The sequence below is a fragment of the Brachycentrus maculatus genome, unplaced genomic scaffold (assembly GCF_059751285.1).
Source record: "Brachycentrus maculatus isolate JH-2025_06_01 unplaced genomic scaffold, ASM5975128v1 h1tg000019l, whole genome shotgun sequence".
Lineage (NCBI taxonomy): Eukaryota > Metazoa > Arthropoda > Insecta > Trichoptera > Brachycentridae > Brachycentrus > Brachycentrus maculatus.
The window spans coordinates 300,348-319,159 of record NW_028280773.1 but is presented as its reverse complement, the minus strand read 5'-3'; the positions used below and the strand labels follow the sequence as shown (position 1 = coordinate 319,159).

Genomic DNA, 18,812 nt, shown 5'->3' with positions numbered 1-18,812 from the left:
CGCAGAATTATTTAAAAAAAACTTAATTACTTATTTAATTATTACATCATTGTTAATATATCAATAACCAGTCCATTTACTGCACTTGCGGGGAGATCTTCTCTTTACAGGGATCCCAGGGAGGTTGATATAATACCCTAGTGAGTAAAGTGATTGATTTGCATAAAAAGACATTAACCATACTGGGAGGAACCGCATTAGGGATGACATCAGCTTTTTATATGGTGAAAGAAGAATAGTATACTCAAAATAAAACAAAACATATTAGCCTGTGAGGAAATCTTTTATTTCAGATAATTGATTTTTTTACTGAAAACCCAAAAGTAAAATCAAGAACTTCACTTCAACTTGACACTTCAGATCCTGTTTTTTATTTCAGTACCTTAATATAATCAATTAAATATAAATGTTTAATATTAGGAAAATTAATGTTTAAGTAAGCTTCAATGTATAACCTTTTTCTTGTTTCATTAAACTTTTTTAATTATTATTATGACATAAATTGAGATGATGCAAGGTTTTTCATTTTACACATTAAAATGTATTATTATTTTTTACATATTTTAAATGTTTTCATACAGAGTTTCTCAACTGTTTTTATTTTATGTTTTGTACCATTATTGTTAAAAAATATATGTTTTTATGCATTGTTTATTCTGAATCTTATGTGTTTGTTACCTTTGAAGATATTAGAATATTCATAATATAATCATGTGTGTCTAAAGTTAATCACTATATTCCAACCCTGTAATGTTAATTATCAGGAACTATCTAATTGGTGTGTCAATAAATGTATCCTCTGCAAACATATTTATTTTTTTTATTTAATACTCTTCCTATTCCATACACTACTTTTGATAACTAAAGTAATTTTGTAAAATGAGATAAATCAAAGATATAGTGAAACCACTATGTGCCAAATATATCGTTTTTAAAGGGACTATGATGTTTATATATATATTTGTATATATATATATATATATATATATATATATATATATATATATATATAATATATATATATATAATATATATATATATATATATATATATATATATATATATATATATATATATATATATATATAATATATATATATATATATATATATATATATATATATATATATATATATATATATATATATATATATATATATATATATATATATATATATATATATATATATATATATATATATATATATATATATATATATATATATATATATATATATATATATATATATATATATATATATATATATATATATATATATATATATATATATATATATATGTATGTATATATATATATATATATATATATATATATATATATATATATATATATATATATATATATATATATATATATATATATATATATATATATATATATATATATATATATATATATATATATATATATATATATATATATATATATATTTATATTTATATATATATATATATATATATAATATATATATATATATATATATATATATATATATATATATATATATATATATATATATATATAAAATAAACTATGAATGCAGGATTAAGAGGTCAGTACACAAGGAGATACGATCGAGCAAAGATACCGCCCTCCCAATCTGCATAACCATTAGCAGGTTAAAAAATACTACTTTTAGATGTAAATAAAAGTATTTATTGAAAAATATAAAAAGCTTAATGGAACCAAAAAAATAAATTATTGTACTTATTGAAAATAATCTGTTACTGACATATCGCTCACTCCTTTCAAGAACGTCATAAATCAAAAATCGACAATTTTCAGATGTGCATGTATTCGGAATGCCCAGAAAATGTACTTTATCCCAGCAAAAGCGGCATATTTTATAACCTGCTACAGGGCAGAAAGTGTTGTTTTTGTATTTTAAGGAAAAAGTATTTTAATTATTTTTTAAAATATACTAGGTAAATATTTTTCAAATGGAGAACAAATATTCAGGTTTCACCTAAAGAGATCTGTTGCACAGTAAAAAGTTCAATAAATGGCCTGATATTTATTTTTTATACATTTTATTATATTTTTAAATTTCAAAAACGATCACCTGAAAAAACCTTTTTTTTTATTTATGACGATGCTGAAAGGAGTGAGCGATATGTCTTTTACTGTTTTATTCCCGTAAGTCAACAGTATATTTTCTGCTTTGACACATCCGGGAAAATGATTGTTCAATGAACGATAGAAAGAGGTTTCACTGTGTTATATACAAGATAATAAAATCACACAGTGTTGTTTCATCATTTCATATCCCAAGAAATTGTGGTTTTTATTAAGTAAAAATCAGATTTAAAAAAAATAAATAACAGGAAAATGTCCACTAGATCAATCTTATAACTTTGAGGTACCATAGTATTTAAAAATTTCTTTGGCTTTTATCATCATGCCATAGATTTTATTTAATGACAATATTTGTCTACTAGAGACAGGGAATTGAAATGAATCCCAAGGTGGCCGAGGGTGTTCTAGCGACCAGACCTAATACGCCGATCATTAGCACCACCACTCAAAATAGCAAACTTGGGATTAGTACTAATCGACACGTCCACCAGCAAACCTCTTCCCAAAATCCAAGAACTGGAAATAGAAGTTTGGAAAATTGGGGGTGGGGCAGCGTTTTGAGTAGATGGAATCCAGAGGAGAAGAATTTACTTCTATTAGGGTGGCGAACTTCGACGCTCAATACCTATAATACGCTTGGGATAGATGGTGCCGTTGGGCATCAAATAACAATTTCCATCCTAAAAAATCGTCTGCAAACCAAGTGGCCAGGTACCTGGCGCAGTTGTTTATTGAAGAGAAATTGTCATACAATACTTTACTAGTACATAAGTCAGCGATAGCAACGTTCTGTAGCCCAACAGCTGAGAAAAATCTTAGTTAAAGCAATAGCTATGGCAAAGTCTTCTCTTCCAAAATCTTTAACTGGAATCCACATATTGTTAGAGATTGGCTCTGTTAAAATAGCTCTAAACTAAACTCTTTATACGAGATATCATGTAGAGTGGCAACAATGATTAAAGAAAACACTTGTTTTTTACCACTTGAGTTTTATTATAGACTACATGTTTCAGAAGTTAAACTTCCATCATTCAGGTCTGTATAATAGTTATTATACAGACCTGAATGATGGAAGTTTATTTCTGAAACATGTAGTCTATAATAAAACTCAAGTGGTAAAAAACTAGTGTTTTCTTTAATCATTGTAACATGTCTTACCACAAAGTTGATGCCGAAACAAAAAATAAAATAGAGTGGCAACACTATTGCTGCTCTCATGACTTGACGAAGAGTACACGACCTGACGTTACTAAACATCTCGGACGGATACCTGCAGGATGAAGGCACTTCTATTATATTACATCCGCCTTTTGGATCAAAGACCGACACCCGGTTACACCAGCAATCCAGCTGGAAACTTTTAGAATCACCGGAGCTTAATATAAACTCCGGTTAATTGGTATAATTGTCTAAGGATCGAAGATCAGAAGTAGATAACCTATAGTACCATGGGCCCCGTAAAGCGGCTACAAGAACCATAAAAGGAGGATGGGGAAAGACCACGCTGAAGATGGCAGGAGTGGAAGCTACCCCCGGCAGTACACGCTCAGCGGTCGCATCCCTCAATTGGTTAGAAAACTATTAAATTGATCAAATCTAATCCATTGATAGTAACTATCCAATTGATAATTAGAAAGAGGAAATTGAGAAGTGAAAATACCTTCAGGAAATGTTACCAAAGAGAGTTGTTAAATCATACGGTCTCAAAAGATTCATCTCTAGCAAGCCTGTTTCAACCAGTTAATATCAAATAAAGGCGTCACCCAGTCACCAGAAAATAACAGACAGATCTCTCACGATATGGACTCCAGAAATCAATTCAGAACACATAATAGTGGAGTTTTACCTACCATTGAAACTCTTATTATGTTTCTATTGATTTCTGGAGTCCAGGTAATACCTACCTGGTGCATCATGAGCTTTAATGAATTAAACAAATCCATGGTTAATCGGACAACCAAATCGACGGAAACGGACAGAACGACCAAAGAGTAGGATACTGACCCAGGAATAGACAGTAGGAACCACGAAAACGGGAAAGAAAATGAACGCTTCTCTCATGATATGGACTCCAGAAATCAACAGAAACATAAAAAGAGTTTTTTTTGGTAGGTAAAACTCCACTATTACCTTGAGTTACCATGGTATTTAAAAATTTCTATGGCTTTTATCATGATGCAATAGATTTCATCTAATGACAATATTTGTGTACTGGTAGACAGGGAATTGAAATGAAAATACTTATTCCGTATAAAAGAATATGTTTATTATACACTTGGATCTTATTTTATATTTTTCACAACTTTAATACCCTAAATAAAGTCTATTAACAGTACGTATTGATATAAAATAAGCGAGAGTTACATGTTACGACACTTTTATCATAAATATTAAATCCTGAGGGGTTTTTTTACAACAAAAAAATACTGTTGGTATTATACAATGTGTTGGGATTTTTAATACAGCCTAAAACTAAATAGTGCGGGTTATGTTTAAGGAAAAATTAAAAATACTAGAGTATTTTTTAACACATCAAATCATATGAAATGAGTGTGTGCTGATTAATTAGGTCCACATATACAATGTCCACTTATGCAGAATACTTTTGTCAGTAATAGTAGTGTATTTATTTAAATAAAAAAATAAAAAAGTGGGAAAGACAGATGAAGGATGAAAATTTAAAGAAATGTAATAAATAAATTAATACAATAAAAAAAACAGCAAGTTAATATCGTTTTTAGATCATTATAATGCAGGATATGAAAGTTGAAATTCTAATTAACGATAGTAGTTTAATAATATTTGTTATGAAAGTTCTCAGCGTTTCTAAAATATTTTTAATATTAAAGACCCCTTTCGTTGGTAGGAACATTGTAATGATTGAAATATGTATAGTGAGCATATATTAAAAACTGACCAAGCCAAAGGAGCTGCCACAACTAAATACTCCATTATTTCTGAATTGTACTCTTATGTACAAAAATTTTTTAAACCTTACACTAGTATGTGTGTGCAATATTACAGTAGAATTTAAGAAATTCTATTCTAATTGAGAAAGAAAAATGAGCTTATGTTGAAATTATATGGTTATTTTTCGCAACATGCTCTTGCTACATATTTTGCAAAGTATTAAAAAAATGGTAAAAAAGTATATATGTATAATGTATTTTAATAAGCTTAATTTAAGTTTAAATCTTCTCAATCAATCTATATTTTTTATCTTAATTATAGTAATTTACATTCATAAATTTACTTATATACGAGTGGTCATTATTCTAAAATTACCATGTACATATGAAGCATTGATAAAAATGCGCATGCAGCACCGTACATGTGATATACGTGAAACTTAAAAAAAATGATAAGATAGATTTAGTGTGTGAGACAGAGAGGGAGAGAGAGAGAGAGAGAGAGAGACAGAGCACCTCAAGAGAAAAACAATAATTAAAAATTTGCAACAACAAAAAATCTATATATTCAGTATTTACAATGTCATTGATTGGCGATTTAATTGGTCATATGTACTGATATTAATGGCTTGTGATAACTAAAATATGAGATACATGTCCGTGTACTGTAGTTCCGGAATTTGTTGCTGGGATTGTTAAATCACAATGATAAACATTACTAATACAATGCGTGGTACCTCTATTTTCATATACAACATCTGAAGTGTGCATCTATAATGCGTGCATGTTCGACACTATCTTATTCTATAGTTTCGTATTGTTGTGTTTAAACACTCGTTTTCGCGCAACTTCTATGACGTCAAAATATATAGCTCTCTTTCTCCTTCTCTCTATGTTATATCTTTATTCTCTTTTGTGTAACAAAATGTGCCTAATATGAAGATATCACAAAAATATAATTAAACTGAATCTAAAAAAAAACAACTCATTTCAACTCGAGAATAAAATTCAATATTTTAAATGGTTTAATAAATGAACATCCCATCTTGTAAAATAAGAAATATTTGCATAATGTATCGCAAGTCTTGCTGGTAAAAATATTTTTTTAAAAAAGAGTCGCCAGTGCCAAAATACTGCAACATTGGTTTCCAAAATACTATTTTTTCATTTTAATGTAAAAAATTAACCCCGTAAAAGACCCAATACAAATCTAAATGCATAATAAGAGATGAAGGGAGAAGCTTATACAAGCTCCTTTATTTGACATTTAGCACATCACATCAAACATTAGGATGCATTCTTCTGACAAATCGACATTTGAAATCCGATTGATAATTGAAAGACACCAATAAAATATGTGGATCTTAATTTGATTACATACACATTTGTTTGAAAGATATATTGTTTAATTAATTTATTAAAAAAGATGACAATTCGTGTCCCTTTAAACTTTTTTACCGCAAAAATCTAAAAACTAGATATCTCTGGATTAATAAATTTGGTAATGGATATTTAGTATTTACGTTAACAAACAATGGAGCATTTATCAAAAAATTAAGTCAAATGAAACTATAAACACTAGTGTATTATTTTTTATATCTTGTACCTTGTGTGTAATAAAGTAAAATTTAAAAGTGCCTCATCATAATAAAGAAAGTATGAAACAAATCCAATAATTAAAAAAAGAATAGTCAGTAATGAATTATAGGCATCATAGAAAAACAAATTTTCTTTTTAACAACTAATAATAAATTGTAATTAAAGTAAACAAAACTAGAATAAAAGTTCACTTAATTGAAAAATTTGTTTCGCCGTAGGTTTTCTTGCATAAATATTCAGGCACTTCCCAGATTCTGTAACATAAAAAATATATTTAATAAAAAAAAATAATTATCTGTTTCCTACTCGCGGCTAACAGTGCATAGAGCACTGCACCAGTTAATCTGAGTTTATCTTGATTTTTTAAAACCTTAAAGATAAGATGAACTATCTTACACAAACAGTGCAGTTCAACATAGTAAAACATATTGAGAATCAAACCGGGAATCCGTTGATTCATAGTAGCAATAGGGTATACATATTCTTATATTGTTTTATCAACAAACAAATAAATATAAAAAATCAAAAGACGATTGTTTCTATTAATGTTGAAATTTGTAAAGCAAAAAGAGGGATATAAAGGATTTCGCTTTCTACATTTCAAATGGCAATACCTTAGACAAATCGTCATTTCACCAAGTGACATGTCACAACATGTACAAAAATAATATTTTCCCGAATTCCCTGACACAAATATTCTAGCCCCTCAAATAGCCTTATCAATAATTACAATGAGTCAATTGATAATCGTTAAATAACTAAAATAACTCGATAACTATTTTTTATTTTTATTTAACTAGTCGTCAAGAAATCCGCTAAAGACAAATTATCTAAAGGACATTTGTAATACTCAATTAACCTGTCCCGGAGTTTCTGCAGACAACACACAGTGTCCGGGAGTGAGTTTCTTTTTACTTTTTATAATTTTTCAGCATGGTCAATGCTATAAGCAACATATTTTCTTGAAAAAAAATTTTTTTGTTCAGTAAACATGTTTTATATCAAAATAATCCATGTTTTCTTGGACAACGTCATTTCTGTGACGTCACACAAACTTTTATTTCAAACCCTTGAGGTTGCTATGCATGATGATATGTACATATTCAACTGTGCTTATCAAATATAAAAATGATCAACTTACAGAAGTATGAACAGCAATATCCTCTGTTTCCACTTCCATTTTCGCTAAGAACTATCTTACTTGGTGTTGGTGTATCATATTGCCACGCCCCAGGAGTTTCCAAAATCTATAAAGATTTTTTTTATTTATAATCAACAATAAAATATCGTTTCTTCTTTTCCTCCTCTAAGAATTATATAATCATAAATTTTATACACAAAACATGGCGTTCGTACTTAGCCTACGTACATTTATTACCATGGTAAAAAAACCTTAGGATGAAAGTAGAGTGAATGTCGTTGAAATATGTTCTCTGAGATGGCTGTGTAGAAAATTGTTAAGTAACAGCATTGAAAATGAAGATAATAAAGCAGTATAGGGCTCAACTAGAGATAATTGAAAAGGTTAAGAAAAGTTCTTAAAGTTGGTAGGGACCAACAAAACAGAATCGAAAGAATGATAAAAAAGAGTGAATGTACCTTGTAGGTCAACTCTTCAAATGCTTCATTGACTCCCTCCATCGTATGAGCACTGCTTTCCATAAACATCATCCTGTTGCGTTTGGCAAATTCTTCACCGTCTTGACTGCTAACCAATCTTTCCTAAAAAAGATCTATATTTAGATAACTAGAAATATTGCTTACCGCAGCACAAAGCTATGCATCGCACAGGATATTTAAAATATCAATATGATACGTACAATATGTAGTTGTGTCATTAACAAAACGAGAAAAAGCATTCACAGAAAAATCCAAAAGAAAATCAATTTACGGATCAATAAAAACCCTCAATTAACGCCAGAGCACAGTAAACCAGAACAAATATTTGCATATGTGTTTTTTAATATTTTATATTTGTTGTTGCAAAATTATAAGACTGCCATAAGAATTAAGATCATCGCCTGAATGAAAAACTATCCCAACTGCATACAAAATTTTTTTACAGTAATTTTTTTAATGCAATCAAACATTTGAAAGTGAGTTCTCTCAATCATTTGAAGATTTAGATGTATCACCATATATGTTTAAATAGCTAGTTATTTATGTAAACACCATTCTGCAAAACAAAATCAGTAGCACAAAGAACACACTAAGCGAATAAAAACTAAATTGATTAGCAATTTAGGACATTTCTGCATCCATGTAATGACATGTCTGCTACCGCTCTTTATTGGTAATGCTAATAAATATACCAGATCTGTAACTTCAGATTTTTACTAAGAAAATCACAAAGATACTTCATGAAAATGAAAAAATGCCCTATTCGAAGTATTGGCCCTCTCCTAATCCATATTTTCCTTATCTATCTGGCAAGATATGAATACCCTGCTGATAAAAGTCATCGGTTATTGAGGCAAACCAGTCGTCAAGGCATTTTCGGATGATTTCAAACGAATTGAAGTGCTACTCAGCAAACATGTGGTTCATTGACGAAAACAAGTGGTAGTCGGAAGGAGCCAAGTCTGGTGAACAAGGCGGGTAGTATAGGACCTCCCAGTCGAGTGCCTCCAAATACTTGCGAATGAGAGTCGATGTGTGCGATGATGCATTGTCTTGGAGAAAAATTAGCCGCTCATGTCTTTGTTGGTAATCGGGTCTTTTGTCATGCAGAGCTCGGGTGACTTTGACCAATTGTTGATGGCAGCATTGAGCATCACAGGTTTTGATGGTTTTAGCAGCTCATAGAAGACAATACTTTTCTGATCCCACCAAACAGAGAGCATTGTTTTTTTCCGAAGCGATCTGGTCTGGCGTATTATTTCCCTGGTTCGCCGGGGTCAACACACAATTTCATGCGCTAGGGATTCTTGAAGAATATCCACTTTTCATCAACAGTAACAATTTGATGCAATAAATGCTTTCTTGCGAGCAGAATTTCGCAGGTGTTGCAATGTCATTCCCGCTGCCTTTCATCCAATTCGGGAGGTACCCATTCCTGATCTTTTGAATCATTCCCATGGCATGCAGGCGCTAGGAAATGGCCAGATGAGAAACATTCAATTGCACGAATAATATTTTTGCGATTGGGTATGGCCCTCGACCAAAAGCGCTCGCAATTCGGTGACTTTAAACTTTTTTGGTTGATTTTCCTGTTTCTGGTCACTCAAGTAAAAATTGTCTTGGCTGAACCCACTGAACCAATATCAGCAAGACTTTTCTGATGGGGCGTTATCGGCACAGGAGTTGAAGTGGTAAAGCGTAACTTCCCACATTAGACTTCTTTGGCACAAAAATCTACATGATTACCACAGAAAAAGACTTCTTTGCTACAGTTGAAACACAGAAAATACTACGTTGATGTTAATATGCACTGATTAATATTGACAGATGTCAAACCTACAACAACCTTGTGATATTTGAAATAGCTCTGTTCGCAAGTAATGCAAATGGCAACTCTAAGGTTACAGATCTGGTAGATTTACATGTAAGTGGGAATAATAAATTCATCATTGCACAGTAAAAAAAAACTTCATGTTGGATTTAAAATTTGGAAAAATTAGCAAAATACTCTTACAAAAACGTATTAGTAACAATAATTACAGTGCAGGATTTAGTATAACTATAAATATTACATCTGAATTATTTTTAAATATCACTTTAACAAATTTGAGAACTAATGTGGATTTAAGCCACAAAACATTCATTTGGTAATTTCACATTGCAGCCTTTTTTCATGCAGTAAGCAGTATAGAAAAAGGGAATTTTTATGAATTAAACAAATCAAAGTGAAATGACATATAGTGCACAAAATATCGTTGGCCCTTAGGATTTTCCAAGGTTTGATTCCTATAAGAGGTCACAAATTTAGAAATTGTAACTGCTAAAAGTAGTAATAAACAATTACTGCTATATTTGACTAAAACAATTTTGGTGATTTTCTTTTCTCTTTATCGCGACAAGGCTACAATGGAAAATAATATAACTAAATGAATTGCGTTTGCTTAATCATATAAGTTTGCAAAATTTTAATATCATTGAAATTTTTTATGTCATAAATCATCCACGAACTTGAGAATACAAGGGTTGCATTTTAAGTTTAAAAAAAAAAAATTGTATTGCAGTCTTCAATATGCTAAGAGACCCCTCTATCTGCCTGTAATTCACATGCTGATCATATTCAATCATGTTGTGAACAGCATCCGTGTTTCTCGGAACGAAAACCGATTTTGGTCGACCTTCAGGACATTCATCACTGACGGACGCACGGCCACAATGAAATTCTGCAAACTAGTTATAAACCGTCTTCTCTGATGGTGCTCCAAAAAGTTGCACAATGTGATTCTATGCATTGTTGTTAAGTAAAGCCTTTTTCAAAAACATAAAAGATCATCCAAAGCAAACCCAAGCGAGTGATCTCCATTTTCGCACAAACTTACTTCTTTCAAACGCTCACTGTCAAGAACCTAATTGGTCAATTAGTAAGTTGCCACTGGCAACGCAATATCAAACATCAGTATTCACAAATACAGTGATGTCACAACTCGCAAACGCCATCTACTATTCGATTGTAAAAACTTAAAAGGCAACCCTCGTATTCATGAATATAATATTTTGACATTTTTATATAGATTATCAAGATCGTATAAATAAAGCACAAAATATTTGTTTGCATGTAAATAATCGCATTGAACATACGCAATACATTATTAACCTAACATACCTTGTCAATTTTATTTCCCAGAACCAAACCGACAATGTTCTTAGTTGAATATTCATGCAAATTTTTAATCCAGTTATTCAAATTTGTAAGCGAGCTAGGATCTGAAACGTCATAAACCAAAATGGCTCCTTGGGCACCTCTGGAAGAGATAAAATACAATCGGTTAGAACAAATGATAAAGTACATTATTTTAAAAAATTCTGTTCCCTTTATTTGGGCAGTTGAGTTAGAAAAAGCTTTAATTAAAGTTGTAAGTACATTCTAATGCTACCTCAATCAAATTGTATTCCCTATTTTGAATTTAAAAGCTTTATCTACTTTCATATTTGACCAAAAAAACTATGACAACACAAGTAAATTTCTTTATTTTTATTGGCACAATGGATGAGAAGATTGATTTCATTCACCTTGTTTAAAAATATAATTCAATTTACCTGTAATAGCTTGGTGTAAGAGCATTGAACATATCCAAGCCCGCTGTATCCCAAATACCTAGATAAACGTTTTCTCCATTGACAGTTATTTTCTTACATTTGTAATCCATTCCGATAGTTGGAGATAAAGACATATCAACCCCTCCAGATACAAAAGCTTGCATCACGCTGAAATTAAATTGAAAAAATAAAATTACCATGCCATTCCGTTCTACAACAGTTTGAAATCATTTGATATTATACTTCCGACAAATGTGAAAAGGATTTTGATGTGCTTAGGATTTGAAATGATTTTACTTTTTGTAAGAGATGTACTAAGTACAACAAAGAAATATCTACTGACAAATCTGAAGTCATTACAATAGCGAAGAATTGTAGATAACAAGCCAATTGAACAAGTGATAGAATTTAAGTATCTTGGAGTTCACGATAGTAGCAAAGGTGAAACTCCAAAGCAAACAATAAGGCTGCGCATATATCTGGATGCCTCAGAAATTCAGTGCGGAGTAAGCAAAGACATGAGAATTGAGTGTAAAATAAAGATATACAAAACATGTGTTCAACTTCTCTAGAAAAAAATCTCAAATTAGAACTTCTGAGATGAGGACTCCCCATGCTATAACCGGGAACTGGATGCGAGACCGCATAAGACATATTCATAAAGACAGAAGATATCGTGAGGTGGGAACGACAACGAAGCCAATGCTGGAATGAGCATGTTAACAGAATGCCCGAGGACAGACTTCCATGTATCGCCCTTCAAGGAAACCCCAAAGGATATAAACCCCCGAAAAGGTGGAGAGATAGCTGGCGATCAATAATCCCAAGAGGAACAGATGGTGGCACAGACAGATTCACAGCTTTAGCGATTGCCAAACATTCCAACTGGTGCCAATTAGCTTTGTAAGGAATGTTGCACTTCAGTAATAGCGCTCTTGCCATTTATAAGTGTAATCAAATGGTATGTTTTGACTGTCGCGTTCATATTAAGCATATAACTTGAACTTCCGCAGGACTTTTTTTTGTTCAAATGTAAATGAGCGATGATTATCTAAATATAAACTATCTACGTACTCCGCTAAAGTACTACCTCCATGACCTTCTGGAAATGACTCAATACATTTTTATCACATGATTTGGAAATATTTGGTTATATACAGTTTACGTTAAAATAAATTACTCAATTATCAGGACAATTCACATTCTTTTGGCTTTTTAATTGATTATGATGTAATTGTGGATGTGATGTTTAGATCATTAAATTGCAGAGGCTATGTTTAATAATAGTGATAACCAAGAAAAAACAAATAACAGCAGGTACAAGTCATCTTATGACGCGTTTTGAGGATATGTAAGATCGCAAAAATTAATGCGTAGATTGATCCCCCTATTGTCTCCGCATCAAAAACCATACTCAATGGCGCCGAATATGACCGGTGTAGGCATTATATGTGAAGGTGAACGCTACATAAAATTTCAAATAATCAAATATGATTTATGTACCTCGATTTCCCGACTCCACTTTTCCCGATTAATAAAATCTTCAACTTGATGACACGATTCTCCATGTTTATATGAGATGAGTAATCACTGAAGTAGAACCTACGTTTTAAATTTTTAACAGTAATCCCTGAATCTATGGTACTAGGGCTTAAGTCCTTGGAAAGTGTTAAGTAGATTCTAATAACGTTTTTATGAGGTTTAATATGCAACTACGACTAACTATGACCTTCAAAACATGCTAAAATATTTGTTTAAATGTACAGTAATATGATATCGAGGCACAACGAAAACGAACCAGGATACCGAAAATACCAATTTGACAGTGACAGACAGTGCTGCCAACGTGAACGGAGAAAAATCAGTGACAGCATATTATATCAGCTTAAAAAATATATATGTATACTTACTTAATAAAAGTTACGGGGTAAATAGAAAACCTTTTTTTCCTAGTGCAGAGAATTAAGGCCAAGTATTTGTTTAAAAAACAACAATTATTTTTAACCCGGGTAAAATTTGACTTAACTTTTTTTTTGTAATACTGTTTTTGTATTGAAATTTTTTTTTTCTTCTAAATAAATATATGGTTTTCAAAAGAATAGAGTTATTGAAAGGTAAGTAGTTTTCAAAACATATTTTAAAAAACAAAAACAAAAAACCAATTTGTATTCTTAAAAAAAATAAGGCACGACTAGACGGCTCTATGCACTTTCGGAAGCTAATTAAATTTTATTATCGCGAGAATGGCCTTAATGATCTTTAACAATATTATTTCTCTGTCATAAAAATACTACGATTGCATAATTTTTAAATACTTGTAAGTTAAACTTGCTGAAATACTAAAAATGTGTTGTTTAGTAAATAATATTGAGACACAATGTTGTCCTGACAATTATCATGGCCGCTAAAAATTGTTTACATGCGGTGACACATGAATTACACATGAGCATGTATACGTAATATACATATTTACAGGATGTTTTGATTTTTTTACATTTGACCACATTTTTGTTCGTTATATCCGAAGTTCGTAAAATAGATGTCCGTTATATCGAGGTTTTACTGTACCTACTATTCAATACTTAGCCCAGAGGTATGCGGAAGGGGGATGGGAAATAATTATTTTAACAAATGATCACAATTTACATAGAACAAGCTCTTCAATTTCATTGTGATTTGCCTTTTCCATGGCTCATTACCAAGAGTCATGGAAGGAACTCACAAAAAACGGCCTCAGCGATCGATTACCGAATTTTAATTTAAATCCAGCAAACCCGAAAATTAAGACAGACAGGCTGTGGATATTTCAAGTGAAGAAAGGCATGTCGTACCAAATGTACATAAACAGGTTTTTTTATTGTCTTATAGTGAAAGTGAATAATTTTTGCAAAATTTTAATTTTAAGTTAAACTTGGTAAATAAACACTTTTTTTTTCTAAAAAACTGTTGACACGTGTTTCGATGCGGAATGCACCGAGACATATGTCACAAGTTTTTAAGAAATAGTGGCATTACCAAGTAAAAATTAAATTAGAAAAGGATTGCTATTACCACAAAGTGACTGCCGAATCCTTTTTTGTTGCCTTTGAAATAATAAAATAAATTTAATTTCAAAAAAAAAAAAAAAATCATTTTTGATATCCTGAATTGATATTTATTTTACACGGTTGCACAAAATTAATCACCCTATGGGAAAATTTTATAATTTTTGCAAATGACGTCGTACGTCAATCATATTTAACATTTGTGAACTAGACAGCTGCAGTGTGCAAACAGGTTGATAAAACGGGCACACATGTGTATCAATACTGGCGGCTTCCACTTGACGGATATCATCTTTTCCACTTAACAGAAAACAATGTAAAGATCTAAATAAAGATATCCATAACTGATTTTTTTTGTTTAGTAAAAAACTTATTTAAAAACGAAATTTGTTGGTTAATTTTGCGCTACCCTAAATCTGTTTGTATAGGTACTGCAGCTTTTTAGTTCATGAATGTCAAATGCGATTGTCGTACGACGCCATTTATAAAAAATTTTAACATCTTTTGACATAGTGATTAATTTTACGCCACCTCATGCAAGGAAACTATATTCACTTTAATTTTTATTTGATTTTATTTGACTTATTTTACACAGTATCGCGTGGAACATATCGCTAACTCCTTTCAAGAACGTCATAAATCAAAAATCGTCAATTTTCAGTTGTGCATGTTTTCGGAATGCCCAGAAAATGTACTATATCCCAGCAAAAGAGGCAAATTTTTAACTTAATATTTACCCGCTACAGGGCAGAAAGTTTTGTTTTTGCATTTTGAAGAAAAGTTTTTGTTTAATTATTTTTTTAAACATACTAAATATTTTTCAAATGGAGAAAAAACCTTCAGGTTTTACCTAAAAAGATCTGTGACACAGTAAAAAGTTCAATAAATGGCTTGATATTTATTTTTAATACATTGTATTATATTTTTAAACGTTAAAAACGTTCTCCTGAAAAATCAAGTTTTTTGATTTATGACGTTCTTGAAAGGAGTGAGCGATATGTATATTTTTTAGGGAGTTCCGTGTATTTACCATTTGGATTTATTGTACCATTTGGATGTAATGGAAAACCTCCATTCGGAAAGAAAATTCAGAAAAAAAACGTACACAGATTTTGGGGCAGAAAACGTATGTTAAGCGAAAGCAGATGCTAATTTTCTGGTTGAATAAAACCCACACTAAAAAACTCTATTCACACAAATTAGTTTTTTTTTGCACATTTTTTCTTCAGAATTTCAAAAACAAACATGCACTGTGATGTGTGCGTAGTTAGTACCTAAACAAATTATCTTGAAGCCACAATTCGGAAAATTTTGCAAATCAAATTTAGAACACGTAAAATTACTCCTTTTATGAAAATATCCCTTATTGATAGTGCGAAATATAAAAAAAAGGTTCAATTCTTAAGAAGTGAGATTAAAATATTTAAAGCCCGGAATTTGTTATTTCGCAATTTAATTTTCTCTGAATACAGGTAACATTTTAAGTAATTGTTTTTTTAAACACCCTTATTCGCATTGAAATAATAAGTTTTTCTTGGAAAGAATTATTTGGTTTTAAAAAGAAAAGAGTAATTGAAAGGTAAGGAGTTAAAAAACAAATCACAATTATTTCCATAAATATACAGGGTGTCCCATGATTATACGTATTCCTTTTAAGGGGTGTTAGGCCAGCTAATGACTCACCAAAAAATTAAAATATTACCTTTGCAAAAGTGCCTTAGTTTTCTCGAAATTTTCACTACTATGAATTTTACTGAGGTCATATTTTCATTTTTTTAGTGAGTCATGAGCTCGGCTGTTCAATTTTTATTTGTACGTTTTTTTTTGCATTTTTGGACTGAGTAGAATCTACACGTCTTAAAAGTCACCTAAGGATTTATTTAAATAATGATTGACGGGGCTTTAATATTTTTTTTCCGCCAAGGCAAGACAGTATAAGTAATATTTTGGAATGTGATCAACATAATAATTATTCAGTATTATGAAACCAAAACTAGAATCCAAAAATAAGAAAAAATGGCACATAAAAAAACTAATCTAAGGCGTAGATGTTCGGGAAATTCATAAAATTGGAAATATCTGGGAAACTAAGGCACTTTTACTGAGGTCATATTTTCATTTTTTTGTGAGTCATAAGCTAGCCTAACACCCCTTTAAATGAATACGTAGGATTATGGGACACCCTACATATAAACGTGTTTCAGATTGTTTTTCGTTTGTGGTACTTAAAAATAAAACACCAGAACTCGTTTTAACTTGTTATAATTACTTTTAAATTAAAGAGTAGGTCTTAATCTTTTATTTATTTACAATAACCGTTTGTTAGTGCGCACCATCCACTTATTCACATTTATTTAGCTTGGCACTGAAATTTTCAATCACTCGCAGGAGCAGTGCTCTTGGAATAGCGTTAATGTCCTTTTGACATTAACGCTATTCTAAGAAGTTTGAACAAATTGGGAAGACAATGCCGGATAAATCAACTGGCAGCAAAAGAACAACGAGCACGAGCACGAATACCGGCCGCGTTTGTCAGCCTGTTATGAAGGAACCACGACAGTCAGTAGTATTGCGCGAAGTTTCTCTAAATTTGAACAAATCTAAGGTTCATCAAATATGCATTTTCACGACTATAAAATTTAGATTGTTCAAACAATGTTACAAACAATCCTACTAAACTAATTAAAAATAAAAAAATCTTACATATACAGGGTGTCCCATAATCCCATAAAATGAAAATATGACCTCAGTAAAAGTATCTTAATTTTAGAGATATTTCCATTTTATGAATTTTCCGAAAAACTACTCTTTTGATCAGTTTTCTGAGTTTTTTTTCTCTTCTAAAATTTTTCATATTTTAGGATTCTAATTTTCGTTTGACAATAACTCACAAAAATAATTTAATTTAACATAAACAGTTTTCTCTTTACTAAAACAAAGCAATTCTTTCATCGGAATTCTTATAAATAAAATAATTATAAAATCAGCTCATTTTGCATTAAAAAAGCCATATCTTTTTTTCCAATATAAAATAAAGTTAATGTTATACTGTTTTTAAAACGAAAAAAGTTAAGCGACTTTTAAAATAACTTGCCAGGTTGGCGTAATTTTTTTTTCAGGGTGTAGAGTTAAAGTCACCTAAAAATTTATTTTAAAATAATTGACCGGGCATTAATTTTTTTTCCGCCAAGGCAAGCCAGTATTGGAAATATTTTGGAATGTGATCAATGATCAATAGAATCCTTATTCAGTATTATGAAACAAAAATAAGAATCCCAAAATACGAAAAAATGAAAAAGTGGCACTCAAAAAACTGATCTAAGGCGTAGATGTTCGGAAAATTCATAAAAGTGGAAATATCTGGAAAACGAAGGCACTTTTACTGAAGTCATATTTTCATAAGCTGTCCCAACACCCCTTAAAAGGAATACGTCGGATTATGGGACACCCTGTATATACATATATACCTATAAATATATTCACGTTAAATAATTGCGGATGTTTTCATTTACGAATGTAATAGGAGTCGCATTTCTGGGCCAATTCTATTCCCCACCATGTCACAACTTCCTATTTAAGCGACAATTGTATTTGAAGATGGCGTAAACCGTATAAATTTGGAAATAAGTCAAATTTGTTATTTTTCCAAAGAAATGAAAATTAATTTTAAAAAAATTTGTCATTCGATCAGATTCCAAAAGATCAGGTTGTGCGATTAAACTTAAAAATAGCCCAATCAACTAGAATACGAACATGACCCATAAAAATTATTATTTTGTTTATAACGACGAATTAAAAAAAGAAAACAAAAAACAAAATGTAATAAAAATATTTTAATGTTGCATAACTTCTTCAATTTTTTCGCGACATGACGTGCGACATTACGAAACCCCATACATTACCTACCTACACAAATTAGTCGAACCTGAAAGTTATTTTTAATGTAGG

At 30.7% G+C, this 18,812-nt stretch overlaps 1 protein-coding gene across 2 annotated transcripts; it reads right to left on the bottom strand.

The window, feature by feature from the left end:
• Positions 1-4,342: 4,342 nt before the first annotated feature.
• On the bottom strand, positions 4,343-13,689 carry LOC148313119 (ras-related protein Rab-18-like). Of its 2 annotated transcripts, none has more exons than XM_088267742.1 (6): positions 13,324-13,689; positions 11,821-11,988; positions 11,387-11,525; positions 8,206-8,328; positions 7,748-7,853; positions 4,343-6,860 (listed from the first exon to the last, which is right to left on the bottom strand). In XM_088267742.1, coding segments are annotated over exons 1-6 (603 nt in total). In that variant the 5' UTR covers positions 13,389-13,689; the 3' UTR covers positions 4,343-6,858. The 2 variants fall into 2 exon arrangements, with proteins under 2 accessions (XP_088123868.1, XP_088123873.1); XM_088267747.1 differs by having other exon boundaries at positions 13,427-13,648.
• Positions 13,690-18,812: the final 5,123 nt, after the last annotated feature.